Below are 17,966 nucleotides of genomic sequence, written 5' to 3'. Positions count from 1 at the left end.
TCATAGACCCCAAATCATTGGATAAATCAAGAAAACCGATAAAAAAGGGAGACGCTGTTGTTGCTCCTGAGACTGTTCATAAATCTGCCATCCTCACCCCAATTCTCCCCCCATAGACATCCTCACCCCAATTCTCCCCCCCATAGACATCCTCGCCCCAATTCTCCCCCCCCATAGACATCCTCGCCCCAATTCCCCCCCCCCATAGACATCCTCGCCCCAATTCCCCCCCCCCATAGACATCCTCGCCCCAATTCTCCCCCCCCATAGACATCCTTGCCCCAATTCTCCCCCCCCATAGACATCCTCGCCCCAATTCTCCCCCCATAGACATCCTCGCTCCAATTCTCCCCCCCCATAGACATCCTCGCCCCAATTCTCCCCCCATAGACATCCTCGCTCCAATTCTCCCCCATAGACATTGGACCACAATTTTGTGTGTCCACCATTATTTTCCAGCACTGCCTTCACCCTCTTGGGCATGGAGGTCACCAGAGCTTCACAGGTCACCACTGGAGTCCTCTTCCCCTCCCCCATGATGACATCACAGAGCTGGTGGATGTTGGAGACCTTCCCCTCCTCCCCCTTCCGTTTGAGGATCCCCCACAGATGACCAATAGGGTTTAGGTCTGGAGACATGCTTGGCCAGTCCATCACCTTTACCCTCAGCTTCTTTAGCAAGGCAGTGGTGGTGTTGGAGGTGTGTTTGGGGTGGTTATCATGTTGGAATACTGCCCTGCGGCCCAGTCTCTGAAGGGAGGGGATCATGCTCTGCTTCAGTATGTCACAGTACATGTTGGCATTCATGGTCCCCTCAATGATCTGTAGCCCCCCAGTGCCGGCAGCACTCATGCAGCCCCTGACCATGACACCCCCACCACCATGCCTGACTGTAGACAAGACACACTTGTCTTTGTCCTCCTCACCTGGTTGCCCCCACACACGCTTGTCACCATCTGACACCAAATACCTTTATCTTGGTCTCATCAGACCACAGGACGTGGTTCCAGTAATCCATCTCCTTAGTCTGCTTGTCTTCAGCAAACTGTTTGTGGTCTTTCTTGTGCATCATCTTTAGAAGAGGCTTCCTTCTGGGATGACAGCCATGCAGACCAATTTGATGCAGTGTGCGGCGTATGGTCTGAGCACTGACAGGCTGACCCCCACCCCCCTACAACCTCTGCAGCAATGCTGGCAGCACTAATACGTCTATTTCCCAAAGACAACCTCTGGATATGACGCTGATCACGTGACCTCAACTTCTTTGGTGGACCATGGCGAGGCCTGTTCTGAGGGGAACCCGTCCTGTTATACCACTGTATGGTCTTGGCCACCGTGCTGCAGCTCAGTTTCAGGGTCTTGGCAATCTTCTTCTAGCCTAGGCCATCTTTATGTAGAGTAGGGATGAGCTCAGGCGTGTAGAGCCCGCCAGGAAGTCGGTGCAGCGCTGCGCTAATCACAGACAGTGAGACATTGCCCGATGTGCGGCTGCAGAGATCGGGCCATGTCTCATTGCCTGTGATTAGTGCAGCGCTGCACGTGTTCCATGTGAACATGCCTGAGCTCATGCCTAATGTAGAGGAACAATTATTTTCTTAGGTTCCTCACAGAGTTTTTTGCCATGAGGTGCCATGTTGTACTTCCAGTGACCAGTATGAGAGAGTGAGAGTGATAACACCAAATTTAACACACCTGCTCCCCATTCACACCTGAGACCTTGTAACACTAACGAGTCACGTGACACCGGGGAGGGAAAATGGCTAATTAGGCCCCAATTTGGAGATTTTCACTTAGGGGTGTACTGACTTTTGTTGCCAGCGGTTTAGACATTAATGGCTGTGTGTTGAGTTCTTTTGAGGGGACAGGAAATTTACACTGTTATACAAGCTGTACACTCACTACTTTACATTGTAGACAAGTGTCATTTCTTCAGTGTTGTCACATGAAAAGACGTGGGGGAGGTGTTCTGTAGTCTTATCACACTTCCTCATAACATTGTTTGAGGGAACACAGGACACTCCTAGATTAAATTTCTGGCAGGATCACCCGGGATTTTTTGCATTTATTGAACAGATTTTCAGAGATGTGTCCATCAAACTAAGAGAGGAAATAAGAGACGTTCATTGTTGGGTTCACATTCCTGTCACTATGACATGCGATGGTAATCACAGGACTCTCTTCTCCATTCGCTGTCCAGGTATCGAGAAAAGGCCAAAAAGGACGCCGCCACCGTGGAGCACTACGTCTCCAAACTCCTCCAGACAGTGGGCAGGGTAAGTGCTCCTCGCTGACTCCTCATTGGATTATCTGCCTTGTCTTTGTAGATCCCTATCACACGTGTTCTCCGTCCCTATCACACGTGTACTGAGAGCTGTACATTCCCATCACACGTGTACTGAGAGCTGCACATTCCCATCACACGTGTACTGAGAGCTGTACATTCCTATCACCCGTGTACTGAGAGCTGTACATTCCTATCACATGTGTACTGAGAGCTGTACATTGCTATCACACGTGTACTGAGAGCTGTACATTCCTATCACCCGTGTACTGAGAGCTGTACATTCCTATCACACGTGTACTGAGAGCTGTACATTGCTATCACACGTGTACTGAGAGCTGTACATTCCTATCACCCGTGTACTGAGAGCTGTACATTCCTATCACACGTGTACTGAGAGCTGTACATTCCTATCACACGTGTACTGAGAGCTGTACATTCCTATCACCCGTGTACGGAGAGCTGTACATTCCTATCACACGTGTACTGAGAGCTGTACATTCCCATCACACGTGTATAGAGAGCTGTACATTCCTATCACACGTGTACTGAGAGCTGTACATTGCTATCACACGTGTACTGAGAGCTGTACATTGCTATCACACGTGTACTGAGAGCTGTACATTCCTATCACACATGTACTGAGAGCTGTACATTCCCATCACACGTGTACTGAGAGCTGTACATTCCCATCACACGTGTACTGGGAGCTGCACATTCCCATCACACGTGTACTGAGAGCTGTACATTCCCATCACACGTGTACAGAGAGCTCTACATTCCCATCACACGTGTACTGGGAGCTGCACATTCCCATCACACGTGTACTGAGAGCTGTACATTCCTATCACACGTGTACTGAGAGCTGTACATTCCCATCACACGTGTAGTGAGAGCTGTACATTCCCATCACCCGTGTACTGAGAGCTATACATTCCTATCACACGTGTACTGAGAGCTGTACATTCCCATCACACGTGTACTGAGAGCTGTACATTCCTATCACACGTGTACTGAGAGCTGTACATTCCCATCACACGTGTACAGAGAGCTCTACATTCCCATCACACGTGTACTGGGAGCTGCACATTCCCATCACACGTGTACAGAGAGCTCTACATTCCCATCACACGTGTACTGGGAGCTGCACATTCCCATCACACGTGTACTGAGAGCTGTACATTCCTATCACACGTGTACTGAGAGCTGTACATTCCCATCACACGTGTAGTGAGAGCTGTACATTCCCATCACCCGTGTACTGAGAGCTATACATTCCTATCACACGTGTACTGAGAGCTGCACATTCCTATCACACGTGTACTGAGAGCTGTACATTCCCATCACACGTGTACAGAGAGCTCTACATTCCCATCACACGTGTACTGGGAGCTGCACATTCCCATCACACGTGTACTGAGAGCTGTACATTCCTATCACACGTGTACTGAGAGCTGTACATTCCTATCACACGTGTACTGAGAGCTGTAGGGGACCCACAGACCCATACCACGGGCTCAGAGATTAGAAGGGGACCCATACCAAGGGCTCAGAGATTAGAAGGGGACCCATACCACGGGCTCAGAGATTAGAAGGGGACCCATACCAAGGACTCAGAGATTAGAAGGGGACCCATACCACGGGCTCAGAGATTAGAAGGGGACCCATACCACGGGCTCAGAGATTAGAAGGGGACCCATACCACGGCTCAGAGATTAGAAGGGGACCCATACCACGGGCTCAGAGATTAGAAGGGGACCCATACCACGGGCTCAGAGATTAGAAGGGGACCCATACCACGGCTCAGAGATTAGAAGGGGACCCATACCACGGGCTCAGAGATTAGAAGGGGACCCATACCAAGGGCTCAGATTAGAAGGGGACCCATACCAAGGGCTCAGAGATTAGAAGGGGACCCATACCACGGGCTCAGAGATTAGAAGGGGATCCATACCACGGGCTCAGAGATTAGAAGGGGACCCATACCAAGGGCTCAGAGATTAGAAGGGGACCCATACCACAGGCTCAGAGATTAGAAGGGGACCCATACCACGGGCTCAGAGATTAGAAGGGGACCCATACCACGGCTCAGAGATTAGAAGGGGACCCATACCACGGGCTCAGAGATTAGAAGGGGACCCATACCAAGGGCTCAGATTAGAAGGGGACCCATACCAAGGGCTCAGAGATTAGAAGGGGACCCATACCACGGGCTCAGAGATTAGAAGGGGACCCATACCACGGGCTCAGAGATTAGAAGGGGACCCATACCACGGGCTCAGAGATTAGAAGAGGATCCATACCACGGGCTCAGAGATTAGAAGGGGACCCATACCAAGGGCTCAGATTAGAAGGGGACCCATACCACGGGCTCAGAGATTAGAAGGGGATCCATACCACGGGCTCAGAGATTAGAAGAGGATCCATACCACGGGCTCAGAGATTAGAAGGGGACCCATACCAAGGGCTCAGAGATTAGAAGGGGACCCATACCACGGGCTCAGAGATTAGAAGGGGATCCATACCACGGGCTCAGAGATTAGAAGAGGATCCATACCACGGGCTCAGAGATTAGAAGGGGACCCATACCACGGGCTCAGAGATTAGAAGGGGACCCATACCACGGGCTCAGAGATTAGAAGGGGACCCATACCACGGGCTCAGAGATTAGAAGGGGATCCATACCACGGGCTCAGAGATTAGAAGAGGATCCATACCACGGGCTCAGAGATTAGAAGGGGACCCATACCAAGGGCTCAGAGATTAGAAGGGGACCCATACCACGGGCTCAGAGATTAGAAGGGGATCCATACCACGGGCTCAGAGATTAGAAGAGGATCCATACCACGGGCTCAGAGATTAGAAGGGGACCCATACCAAGGGCTCAGAGATTAGAAGGGGACCCATACCAAGGGCTCAGAGATTAGAAGGGGACCCATACCAAGGGCTCAGAGATTAGAAGAGGATCCATACCAAGGGCTCAGAGATTAGAAGGGGACCCATACCACGGGCTCAGAGATTAGAAGGGGACCCATACCACGGGCTCAGAGATTAGAAGGGGACCCATACCAAGGGCTCAGAGATTAGAAGGGGACCCATACCACGGGCTCAGAGATTAGAAGGGGATCCATACCACGGGCTCAGAGATTAGAAGGGGACCCATACCACGGGCTCAGAGATTAGAAGGGGACCCATACCACGGGCTCAGAGATTAGAAGGGGACCCATACCAAGGGCTCAGAGATTAGAAGGGGACCCATACCAAGGGCTCAGAGATTAGAAGGGGACCCATACCACGGGCTTAGACATTAGAAGAGGATCCATACCACGGGCTCAGAGATTAGAAGGGGACCCATACCACGGGCTCAGAGATTAGAAGGGGACCCATACCACGGGCTCAGAGATTAGAAGGGGACCCATACCACGGGCTCAGAGATTAGAAGGGGACCCACAGGCCCATACCACGGGCTCAGAGATTAGAAGGGGACCCACAGGCCCATACCACGGGCTCAGAGATTAGAAGGGGACCCACAGGCCCATACCACGGGCTCAGAGATTTGGTCTTTCAAACTTAAAACAATGTTCTGTAATTACAGAGAACTCTTTGAACCTTATAAAGAATTTGTCTTGATTAGAACTTTCTGCTGTCATTTCAGCCTCCGGAAAGCATTTCAGAAAAAGAAATTCGTCTCTTTTGTAAGTTCTCTTATGTTTTCTTACAATTAATGACCAGTGGATGAAAAAAACTGAAAATAACGCCATATAAAAGCATCCAACGCGTTTCAGGGGCACAAATCTTCATCAGGGCTCAACACAGGTTAATACTCAGTTGGATCCTGAAAAAACAAAGATTTTATAGATCTATATTAGATCCGGTGCTGCTCGGTCCAGTCCTGGTTCTAATATCGATCTGTGTAGTCTCTGTTTTCTCCACCCAAGTTTTTTCCTGTGTTGGGCCCTGATGAAGGGGGAGGGGTGTTCCTCCGTTACGCGATGGGTATTTTTTATATATGACTTATTTACCAACAATACAATGATCCTGGACTCTTTCATCCAGTTTTAGTCGGGTTTTATGGTTTGAGTTGAGTGTGGGTTGGGTGTCCTTAGAGGGAAGCTGTGTGGAGCCGACTCGCCTGAGCTACTGAGCTTGTTTGACATTTTCCTTGGTATGACTTTATGTCTGGATCCTGGAGTATGATGATCTAATGACCAGAAGGATTCATCTCTATCCACACACATTTGAAATAATTAAAAAAATAAAGAATGCCTCCTCCTGTCAGTGGGCTGTTGGTGGGGGAGGGGCTTGGGGGTTAGGCATCACATGACTCAGAAACTGCAGTCCCGTTGGCTTGCACCAGATTGTGTTGTGCAGAAGTATCATGTGATCCGGCTGTAATGCGGAATGCATTGCGCTACTTTTGTTGCGATCCAATACGATTCAGCACATTCAAAATAAAATAATTCAGGCCAGAATCGGGATGACCCCCCCCCCCACAGGATTCAGGCCTGAATGACCCCCCCCCCCTCACAAGTTTCAGGCCAGAATTGGAATGGGCCCCCCTCCCCCACAGGATTCAGGCCAGAATGACCCCTCCCCCTCACAAGTTTCAGGCCAGAATTGGAATGCCCCCCCCTCCCCACAGGATTCAGGGCAGAATTGGGATGACCTCCCCCCCACAGGATTCAGGGCAGAATTGGGATGACCCCCCCCCCCACACAGGATTCAGGGCAGAATTGGGATGACCCCCCCCCCCCCCCCCCCCACAGGATTCAGGGCAGAATTGGGATGACCCCCCCCCCCCACAGGATTCAGGGCAGAATTGGGATGACCTCCCCCAGGATTCAGGCCAGAATTAACTAGAGATGCACTGATATATCGGCCCCTAAAAATTATCAGCTGAAAATGGGGTTACCTGCATTTTTCTGATCATTTTTGGTGGCCATTATCACCGCCTTTTTTTTCTATCGGGCAAAAATAAATTCATATTAATTTAAATTCATGATATTAATTAAAAAGTTGAATATAATACAATTATATATGAAATATATCTTTTTTTTTTTTTTTTTTTTTAAACTGTCCATTTTGGTTTTTGGCCAAGTGAATCGTGAATTTCTGGTTTTGGTGCACCACCAGTTAGAACCCCTGTCAGGTTTTTTTTTTAATTTATTTTTTGTTCCATCTGTGTCCCCATTGGGGAGATGTCCCCTCACTTCCTGTCCCATAAACACAACAGGAAGTGAGAGGAAATCTTTTCCCTTTTAGACTGTTGAGAATTGTGTTTTGTTTTCCTGGCTGTTCAGGTAGGAATTGCGCTTTCCTGCGAGTGGTGAGGGGCAGATCTGTGTGCGAGGAGTACGGTTTGGACACGGCGAAGAAAGACGACATCGGTAAGAGATTACGGCGTCGGCATTCGCCGCTCTTTACTGTTTATAACGTGTTTTCCACTTGATATGTTACTTTGTTTCCATTGGCAGAGCGAATCCAAACGCAACGTTTGATTTGTCCTTCTTCTCTTCCAGTCTCATTCATGGAGAATCCGGACAGTGAGATCGTCTTCTATCTCATGCTGAGAGCGGTGGAGCGCTTCTACAAGCAGCACGGAAGATACCCGGGTACACTTCCCTTCATTCATATAAATTGTAGAAGAAATCTGTCCTGAATCCCGGGGGTGGGGGGGGAGGGGGAGTATTCCGCCACTCATCTGCCCCATAGATGATTATTGGTAATCTCTAATCCAATCATAAGATGTATGGAGAAGAATCATCCGAGGCTCTTCTCCCAGACCTTGCTGTGGAGTTCAGGCCGATTTCCTTTGTTGTCGGGGGCCTGAGATCTTTCAGCCGTTGTACTAGAGGGGTCCTAGGAAGGTCACATGACGATGTGGGGTCACATGACGACGTGGGTGATGTCACACCTGGCCCCCTATACACGTCTGCCATTAATCCTCGGCTCCCCACCACTGCGGTGCCAGGTGACACCGATACCATAGACCCAGCAGGGGGAGCCGCTGTCGCCTCTACATGGAAACCAAGAAATCTGCGGCTTCCATTCCTCACCTTCTAAAAATGCCAATTCCTTGGCTGTTAAGCTGACACTCCAACTTCAGTAGTTTCCGAGTCCCTTCCTTAGAAGAAGCGTGTGCTTCTGGGAATCCTGACCTGCATATCTGTTCTGGGCGAGTGACTCGGAGTATTGAAGCAAGAGGACCGCGTGACAGCCAAGCAACCCACATTTCCAGATGGAGAGGACAGCAGTGACAGCCAAGCAACCCACATTTCCAGATGGAGAGGTCAGCAGTGACAGCCAAGCAACCCACATTTCCAGATGGAGAGGACCGCGTGACAGCCAAGCAACCCACATTTCTGGATGGAGAGGACAGCAGTGACAGCCAAGCAACCCACATTTCCAGATGGAGAGGTCAGCAGTGGGCAGCAGCAGGTTTCCTTCAAGGCTGTAGCGGGGTTGGTGGGTGTCTTATATGGCCTTAGGGCCGGTTCACACCATAGAAACGCATTCCAGGTGCTTTTCTGTATGTGCGTTTTTGACGCGTTCAGGTGCATTTTTTTCATAATGGGCTAGTATGCATCGTATACTAGCACATTAAGTTAAACTTACCTTAAAACGAAGCCCTTCCAGTGCTGAGATGTCAGAGTTGCAAGCGCTCCCCATCTTCACCCGTCTCACTTCCGGGTTCGCGGGCTCCAGGGTTGTGACCTGCCCGAGCCGCCATGATGGTTGTGGGAAAGGGCTCTGAAGAAACATCACGCGTGGTCGTTCCTTCACAGCACATGTGCCAGTCACGTGACCGGCTTCATGTACAGTATGTGTATATAGAAGATATTTACATTACCTATAGGTAAGTCTTATTCTAGGACCACCTAGAGGTAAGTTAGTGATGGAAGTTTACTTCCTATTTAATCCACATTCGAGGCGATCGATATGATATTATGTGATTGGTTGGACTGGATGGACTTGTGTCTTCTTTCAATCAAACTAACAATGTCAACACTAACACATCAATTGAAAAATATAGAAAAATAAATCACATTTATTTCCAAGTGTCAAAATCCCCCAAAAAACGGGAAAAGTGTAAAAACCAAAAAGAGAGGTCAGTGAAATGATTTGATGTAGAAGTTTATGAGGGTGTATGGAAAGGGGAGGCTCATCCTCCGCTGTGCTTCTCCTGCAGGCGTCCAGAACTTCCAGGTAGAAGGGGATTGCGGGAAGCTGAAGAGCTGTCTGAGCGGTCTCCTCCAGGAATACGGATTATCTCTGTGTGTGAAGGATGAATATATCCAGGAATTGTAAGTCCGCCTCCATTCCCCCCTATAGGAAGCTCCGCCCACACAGGAAGCTCTGCCCCTCCCCCATAGGAAGCTCCACCCCCCCAAACATTTACTTCACAGATTGGTTACATTCCTATTCACATTATTTTATTCTAGTAATTCATTGTAAATCGGCTTCCATTTGTCTTCTTACTTTTACATTCTACACACAATCTTCATCTACACAAAGTATGAATTCCAGACCTCCGATCTCCCCTTCACCCACTTATCACTGCCATGGCCGACCTGCTGCCAGGAAGCTTTTCCATTCTGTACTGTAGCAGCCCAGTACCCGCTGTGCCATCATCAAACACCGTGATACGCCCAGAACCTGCCATGCCATCATCGAACACTGTGACACGCCCAGTACCCGCTGTGCCATCCAACACCGTGACACGCCCGGTACCCGCTGTGCCATCCAACACCGTGACACGCCCGGTACCCACTGTGCCATCATCAAACACCATGACACGCCCGGTACCCGCTATGCCATCAAACACCGTAACACGCCCGGTACCCACTGTGCCATCATCAAACACCATGACACGCCCGGTACCCACTGTGCCATCATCAAACACCATGACACGCCCGGTACCCGCTGTGCCATCAAACACCGTAACACGCCCGGTACCCACTGTGCCATCATCAAACACCATGACACGCCCGGTACCCGCTGTGCCATCAAACACCGTGACACGCCCAGTACCCACTGTGCCATCATCAAACACCATGACACGCCCGGTACCCACTGTGCCATCATCAAACACCATGACACGCCCGGTACCCGCTATGCCTTTAAACACCGTAACACGCCCGGTACCCACTGTGCCATCATCAAACACCATGACACGCCCGGTACCCGCTGTGCCATCAAACACCGTGACATGCCCGGTACCCACTGTGCCATCATCAAACACCATGACACGCCCGGTACCCGCTGTGCCATCAAACACCGTGACACGCCGGTACCCACTGTGCCATCATCAAACACCATGACACGCCCGGTACCCGCTATGCCATCAAACACCGTAACACGCCCGGTACCCACTGTGCCATCATCAAACACCATGACACGCCCGGTACCCGCCGTGCCATCACCGAACACCGTGATACGCCCAGAACCCGCCATGCCATCATCGAACACTGTGACATGCCCAGTACCCGCTGTGCCATCAAACACCGTGACACGCCCGGTACCCGCTGTGCCATCAAACACCGTGACACGCCCGGTACCCACTGTGCCATCATCAAACACCATGACACGCCCGATACCCGCTGTGCCATCAAACACCATGACACGCCCAGTACCCGCTGTGCCATCAAACACCGTAACATGCCCGGTACCCACTGTGCCATCATCAAACACCATGACACGCCCGGTACCCACTGTGCCATCATCAAACACCATGACACGCCCGATACCCACTGTGCCATCATCAAACACCATGACACGCCCGGTACTCACTGTGCCATCATCAAACAGTGGCATGCCCGGTACCCGCTGTGCCTCCATCAAATACGCAGTGATTCAGCGGGTCTCATTATCTCTTTACAAACTGCACATACAGAGAAATAAATAGAATAGACGGATGCTGATCTCCAGCCCAGTAAAGCTCAGGCAGAGCTGACAACACGCCTCAGGATTTCATTCAAGCAGAGGCAGTGTTGTCAGGCGGGCAGGAAGCTCCCTGGATTTCTGGCAGATTAATGGGCATTTTTTGTATTTTATTCATTTGTAAAGAGGCCGAAATATAAATTTATTGCAGAGATGTAATGTAAATGTTTCTTCTCTTATATATATAAATCTCTATTGGCCAGACATATATTACACATGAAGGGAACAAGAGCAGCAATAAGTGTTCATTTCATCTTGATAATCTCTGGTTTGTGGTTAGAATGATGACATGGAAAGGTATATACTCTCTATATACTCTGTATACATTCTCATTGCATAGTATGCTCCGCCCTCATGCAGACTTTTCACCCCGGACTGCAGCCCATCTTTCAGATAACACCGCTAATCATTCATTGGTCAGTAGAAGACTATGGGGGTGCACAGACTATATATAACTGGCCCCCGAGGGCTGAGCGCCCCCCCGGGTTCCTGAGTGCTCTGGGAGGGATGAGATGGACGCGTGTCTTGCAGGAAGTAGGTCAGGCGCTCGCCCTTCTCTGCCGCACTAACTGGGCATTTCTTCTCTTCCAGCTGCCGGTACGGAGCGGCCGAGCCGCACACCATCGCTTCCTTCCTAGGAGGTAAATCCCTCATCTGTCTGATAACACGGCCTTCATCATAAACCTCTCCTGTGTTACTGACACACCCGGCATGGCGGGAGAGTTACTGGAGCGCACACAATCTGTGCAGCCGTCCATGGGAGCCAATCAGCTTCCAGGTTTTATTGTCAAAGCTTAACTGAACAAGCTGAAGGTAGAAGCTGATTGGCTGCCATGCACAGCTGACCCAGATTTTACAGTTTTAGTAAATCTCCCCCAATGCATCCTTTTCTCCTCTAGTATGACGATGTATCTTCTCCTCTAGTATCTTCTCTAGTATGACGATGTATCTTCTCCTCTAGTATCTCCTCTAGTTTGACGATGTATCTTCTCTAGTATGACGGTGTATCTTCTCCTCTAGTATGACGGTGTATCTTCTCCTCTAGTATGACGGTGTATCTTCTCCTCTAGTATGACGGTGTATCTTCTCCTCTAGTATGACGGTGTATCTTCTCCTCTAGTATCTTCTCTAGTATGACGGTGTATCTTCTCTAGTATGACGGTGTATCTTCTCCTCTAGTATGACGATGTATCTTCTCTAGTATGACGATGTATCTCCTCTAGTATGACGATGTATCTTCTCCTCTAGTGTGACAATGTATCTTCTCTAGTATGACGATGTATCTTCTCTAGTATGACGATGTATCTTCTCTAGTATGACGATGTATCTTCTCTAGTATGACGATGTATCTTCTCTAGTATGACGATGTATCTTCTCTAGTATGACGATGTATCTTCTCCTCTAGTGTGACAATGTATCTTCTCTAGTATGACAATGTATCTTCTCTAGTATGACGATGTATCTTCTCTAGTATGACGATGTATCTTCTCCTCTAGTGTGACAATGTATCTTCTCTAGTGTGACAATGTATCTTCTCTAGTATGACGGTGTATCTTCTCTAGTATGACGATGTATCTTCTCTAGTATGACGGTGTATCTTCTCTAGTATGACGATGTATCTTCTCCTCTAGTGTGACAATGTATCTTCTCTAGTATGACAATGTATCTTCTCTAGTATGACGATGTATCTTCTCCTCTAGTATGACGGTGTATCTTCTCCTCTAGTATGACGGTGTATCTTCTCCTCTAGTATGACGGTGTATCTTCTCCTCTAGTATGACGGTGTATCTTCTCCTCTAGTATGACGGTGTATCTTCTCCTCTAGTATGACGGTGTATCTTCTCCTCTAGTATGACGATGTATCTTCTCCTCTAGTATGACGATGTATCTTCTCCTCTAGTATGACGATGTATCTTCGATTCTTCTATTGAAGGGGTTAAGCAGTCACAGTGTAGAAAAGTCTGATCCCTGCTAGCAGTTTTAGATTGGGGCCCTTGCTGTCTGCTGAGAAGCAGTGGTATCCCTGCAGAGGTCCAACATGCCCCCTACTGAGTCCAACCTAGAGCTCTACAACCAGCAAATTGGAGATCTCTGACTTGGCAGGGGGAGTGTCAGACCTCTGCAGAGAGGTCACTGGTTCCTCACAGAGAGAAGGGGCCCCTCTTTACAGCCGCTGGCAGGGGACTGGATTTTCTATTCAGGCTGCTTTTTAAAGAAAACAAACTTTAGACTTCTCACATCTTTTGTTTGATGGACATGGAATCAGCTCATTCACCCCGGAGGTTCTTCTGGGCTTCAGCACCTTTTCTGGGTCACTCACATTGTGATTTCCATTCACCTAAAATCACCTGCTGGATGTTTTATTGTTCACATTAACAACCTTCCATTTCTGTTTTTCAGGAGCTGCTGCCCAGGAAGCCATAAAAATCATTACAAAGCAGTTTGTGATATTTAATAACACCTTCATCTACAACGCCATGTCCCAGACCTCGGCCACCTTCCAGCTCTAACACCTTCATCTACAACGCCATGTCCCAGACCTCGGCCACCTTCCAGCTCTAACACCTTCCTCTACAACGCCATGTCCCAGACCTCGGCCACCTTCCAGCTCTAACACCTTCCTCTACAACGCCATGTCCCAGACCTCGGCCACCTTCCAGCTCTAATACCTTCCTCTACAACGCCACCTTCCAGCTCTAATACCTTCCTCTACAACGCCATGTCCCAGACCTCGGCCACCTTCCAGCTCTAATACCTTCCTCTACAACGCCATGTCCCAGACCTCGGCCACCTTCCAGCTCTAATACCTTCATCTACAACGCCATGTCCCAGACCTCGGCCACCTTCCAGCTCTAACACCTTCATCTACAACGCCATGTCCCAGACCTCGGCCACCTTCCAGCTCTAATACCTTCATCTACAACGCCATGTCCCAGACCTCGGCCACCTTCCAGCTCTAATACCTTCATCTACAACGCCATGTCCCAGACCTCGGCCACCTTCCAGCTCTAATACCTTCATCTACAACGCCATGTCCCAGACCTCGGCCACCTTCCAGCTCTAACACCTTCCTCTACAACGCCATGTCCCAGACCTCGGCCACCTTCCAGCTCTAACACCTTCCTCTACAACGCCATGTCCCAGACCTCGGCCACCTTCCAGCTCTAACACCTTCATCTACAACGCCATGTCCCAGACCTCGGCCACCTTCATCTACAACGCCATGTCCCAGACCTCGGCCACCTTCATCTACAACGCTATGTCCCAGACCTCGGCCACCTTCATCTACGACGCCATGTCCCAGACCTCGGCCACCTTCCAGCTCTAACGCCTTCATCTACGACGCCATGTCCCAGACCTCGGCCACCTTCCAGCTCTAACGCCTTCATCTACAACGCCATGTCCCAGACCTCCGCCACCTTCCAGCTCTAACACCTTCATCTACAATGCCATGTCCCAGACCTCGGCCACCTTCCAGCTCTAACACCTTCCTCTACAACGCCATGTCCCAGACCTCGGCCACCTTCATCTACAACGCCATGTCCCAGACCTCGGCCACCTTCATCTACAACGCCATGTCCCAGACCTCGGCCACCTTCATCTACAACGCCATGTCCCAGACCTCGGCCACCTTCATCTACAACGCCATGTCCCAGACCTCGGCCACCTTCATCTACAACGCCATGTCCCAGACCTCGGCCACCTTCCAGCTCTAATACCTTCATCTACAACGCCATGTCCCAGACCTCGGCCACCTTCCAGCTCTAATACCTTCATCTACAACGCCATGTCCCAGACCTCGGCCACCTTCCAGCTCTAACACCTTCCTCTACAACGCCATGTCCCAGACCTCGGCCACCTTCCAGCTCTAACACCTTCCTCTACAACGCCATGTCCCAGACCTCGGCCACCTTCCAGCTCTAACACCTTCCTCTACAACGCCATGTCCCAGACCTCGGCCACCTTCCAGCTCTAACACCTTCATCTACAACGCCATGTCCCAGACCTCGGCCACCTTCATCTACAACGCCATGTCCCAGACCTCGGCCACCTTCATCTACAACGCTATGTCCCAGACCTCGGCCACCTTCATCTACGACGCCATGTCCCAGACCTCGGCCACCTTCCAGCTCTAACGCCTTCATCTACAACGCCATGTCCCAGACCTCCGCCACCTTCCAGCTCTAACACCTTCATCTACAATGCCATGTCCCAGACCTCGGCCACCTTCCAGCTCTAACACCTTCCTCTACAACGCCATGTCCCAGACCTCGGCCACCTTCATCTACAACGCCATGTCCCAGACCTCGGCCACCTTCATCTACAACGCCATGTCCCAGACCTCGGCCACCTTCATCTACAACGCCATGTCCCAGACCTCGGCCACCTTCATCTACAACGCCATGTCCCAGACCTCGGCCACCTTCATCTACAACGCCATGTCCCAGACCTCGGCCACCTTCATCTACAACGCCATGTCCCAGACCTCGGCCACCTTCATCTACAACGCCATGTCCCAGACCTCGGCCACCTTCATCTACAATGCCATGTCCCAGACCTCGGCCTCCTTCCTCTACAACGCCATGTCCCAGACCTCGGCCACCTTCATCTACAATGCCATGTCCCAGACCTCGGCCTCCTTCCTCTACAACGCCATGTCCCAGACCTCTGCCACCTTCCAGCTCTAACACCTTCCTCTACAACGCCATGTCCCAGACCTCGGCCACCTTCCAGCTCTAACGCCTTCCTCTACAACGCCATGTCCCAGACCTCGGCCACCTTCCAGCTCTAATGCCTTCATCTACAACGCCATGTCCCAGACCTCGGCCACCTTCCAGCTCTAATGCCTTCATCTACAACGCCATGTCCCAGACCTCGGCCACCTTCATCTACAACGCCATGTCCCAGACCTCGGCCACCTTCATCTACAACGCCATGTCCCAGACCTCGGCCACCTTCATCTACGACGCCATGTCCCAGACCTCGGCCACCTTCATCTACGACGCCATGTCCCAGACCTCGGCCACCTTCATCTACGACGCCATGTCCCAGACCTCGGCCACCTTCCCGCTTGGACTCTGCAGAGAATCGGCTCTATTTCTGTTATTCTCCGGACGTTAATTCTATCCTTTGAAGGGACAGAGCCCCTAACACTGATATGTAAGGAGAGGACTCGCCCGCTGGCTTCTTCTTGGCAACATGTGTAGCGGGCTCCCCTCAGATGCCGCCGTGTTGATATGACACCCCCAATCCGTTGGCTAGATTTGTGTTCTTTTACAGATGAAGATGGCTGTAGATGAGGAGGTCTGTGGTCCTGATGGTGGAAACCAGGAGGGGGGAGGGGGTCAGAGTACCAGCGTCCAGTAAATATCTCTGGATGGCAGGATCCTGTCTGTCTCAAAATGTAGAAATTGTAGAATAAAAACATTCTTGTCTGTACAACGTCTCCCAATAAAGATTTGGTTGTTCTGTGTGTCATATTTCTATCACATGATTGTATTGTTCTGGGGTGACGTCACGGACTTTCATTGGTGATATGTGAAGGGCGGGTGCAGGTACATCATACAGATTCCCTTCACCATAAGAACAAATTATACTGGCTGTTCAGCCGCTTGATTGTCCTTACAGGCGGCGGGAGCAAATGTCCCCTCCCCCGCAGCCCTCCGGTGCTTCTACCGGCTCACCCATGTGATTGGCTCGCCCGAAGAAGGAATCTGCTGGTGCCGGAAGTTTGTGATAAAGAATCCTGCGGGCCAGATGGGCCCTGGAAGTCTCTATGACAGTGATGGTGAACCTTGGCACCCCAGATGTTTTGGAACTACATTTCCCATGATGCTCCACTACACTGCAGAGTGCATGAGCATCATGGGAAATGTAGTTCCAAAACATCTGGGGTGCCAAGGTTCATCCTCACTGCTCTATGACCTGCCGGAGGCGGCCACGATGTCATGACATCACACCCAGCCTCTGCATTTGAAAAAAACGCTGCCGCCTCGGCTGGGAAGGCCTGGAGGAGAGATTTGAGGATTTCTACCCCCCCCCCCCCCAGATCTCGCTGTAAAGAGGACCTGTCCCCCCCCTATTCCTATTATAAGGGACTTTTACATTCCTTGTAATAGGAATAAAAGTGATAAAAAAAAAATATAAAAAGGAAGTGTCAAAATAGGAAAGTAAAAGAAACAATAAAAATTAAAATAAAATTTAAAGTGCCCCACCCCCGCCTGAAGTGAATTTATACACAAGTCACGCCCATATATGGAAATGACTTTCAAACCACACGTGTGCGGTATCGCCGCGATCGGTCGAGCAACAATGCTACAAAGACCTTCTCTGTGGCTCTAAACATATGACCTGTAAACATTCTTACATGTTTTAGGTATGGAGATTTGTAAAGTGGATGTAAACCCAACATCTTCTTTTAATTAATAGCGGTATCTGGTCCAGTATAGGATGTCATGTCCTCTGTGCCCAGTCTTGTCATGAAGAGTCATTCCAGCGCTCAGCGATCCTCGCATCTTTCTTCAGTGGGCAAAGAGACAGAGGAGTGCCTTCTCCCCCCCCCCCTGTGAGTGACGGGCCATGAGAGAGACATTCTGTGTACTTCCCATCCCCCCTCCTTTCTTCTCCAGCTCTCCCAGGATTTGCTGCTCCACACCTCAGTGTGATTGGACATGCGGAAGTCATGTGGTGACTTTCCTGGGTTTTGACTGGATGTTGGTGATTATGGGGCATAAATCCACAAGAC

The 17,966-nt window shown here is 50.2% G+C and overlaps 2 protein-coding genes across 11 annotated transcripts in view; both read left to right on the top strand.

The window, feature by feature from the left end:
* NAE1 (NEDD8 activating enzyme E1 subunit 1) overlaps window positions 1-14,190 on the top strand; it is a 53,322-nt gene extending 39,132 nt beyond the window's left edge. Inside the window, exons 14-21 of the mRNA XM_077450735.1 lie at window positions 2,198-2,273; window positions 5,937-5,976; window positions 7,582-7,668; window positions 7,801-7,893; window positions 9,471-9,585; window positions 11,813-11,862; window positions 13,622-13,770; window positions 14,029-14,190. Of these exons, the coding sequence (XP_077306861.1) occupies window positions 2,198-2,273; window positions 5,937-5,976; window positions 7,582-7,668; window positions 7,801-7,893; window positions 9,471-9,585; window positions 11,813-11,862; window positions 13,622-13,731 (571 nt within the window). The 3' untranslated portion in view covers window positions 13,732-13,770; window positions 14,029-14,190. The remainder of the gene's footprint in view (window positions 1-2,197; window positions 2,274-5,936; window positions 5,977-7,581; window positions 7,669-7,800; window positions 7,894-9,470; window positions 9,586-11,812; window positions 11,863-13,621; window positions 13,771-14,028) is intronic.
* A 208-nt stretch (window positions 14,191-14,398) lies between these two features.
* On the top strand, window positions 14,399-16,694 carry LOC143926722 (uncharacterized). Of its 10 annotated transcripts, XM_077450804.1 has the most exons (6): window positions 14,668-14,924; window positions 14,993-15,028; window positions 15,201-15,344; window positions 15,465-15,752; window positions 15,949-16,000; window positions 16,105-16,694. In XM_077450804.1, exons 1-5 carry the CDS (start codon window positions 14,668-14,670, stop codon window positions 15,959-15,961), a joined length of 738 nt encoding a protein of 245 aa, XP_077306930.1. In that variant the 3' UTR covers window positions 15,962-16,000; window positions 16,105-16,694. The 10 variants fall into 10 exon arrangements, 9 of the variants coding, with proteins under 9 accessions (XP_077306895.1, XP_077306938.1, XP_077306913.1 ...); XM_077450769.1 differs by adding an exon at window positions 14,399-14,464 and having other exon boundaries at window positions 14,641-14,924; window positions 15,465-16,694; XM_077450812.1 differs by adding an exon at window positions 14,558-14,588 and having other exon boundaries at window positions 14,709-14,924; window positions 15,465-16,694.
* Window positions 16,695-17,966: the final 1,272 nt, after the last annotated feature.

Source organism: Lithobates pipiens, unplaced genomic scaffold (genome assembly GCF_037356315.1).
Source record: "Lithobates pipiens isolate NorthernLeopardFrog02 unplaced genomic scaffold, aLitPip1_a1.2 Scaffold_10, whole genome shotgun sequence".
NCBI lineage: Eukaryota > Metazoa > Chordata > Amphibia > Anura > Ranidae > Lithobates > Lithobates pipiens.
The sequence above is the reverse complement of the archived record's forward strand: the minus strand, read 5'-3'. Positions and strand labels throughout refer to the sequence as shown.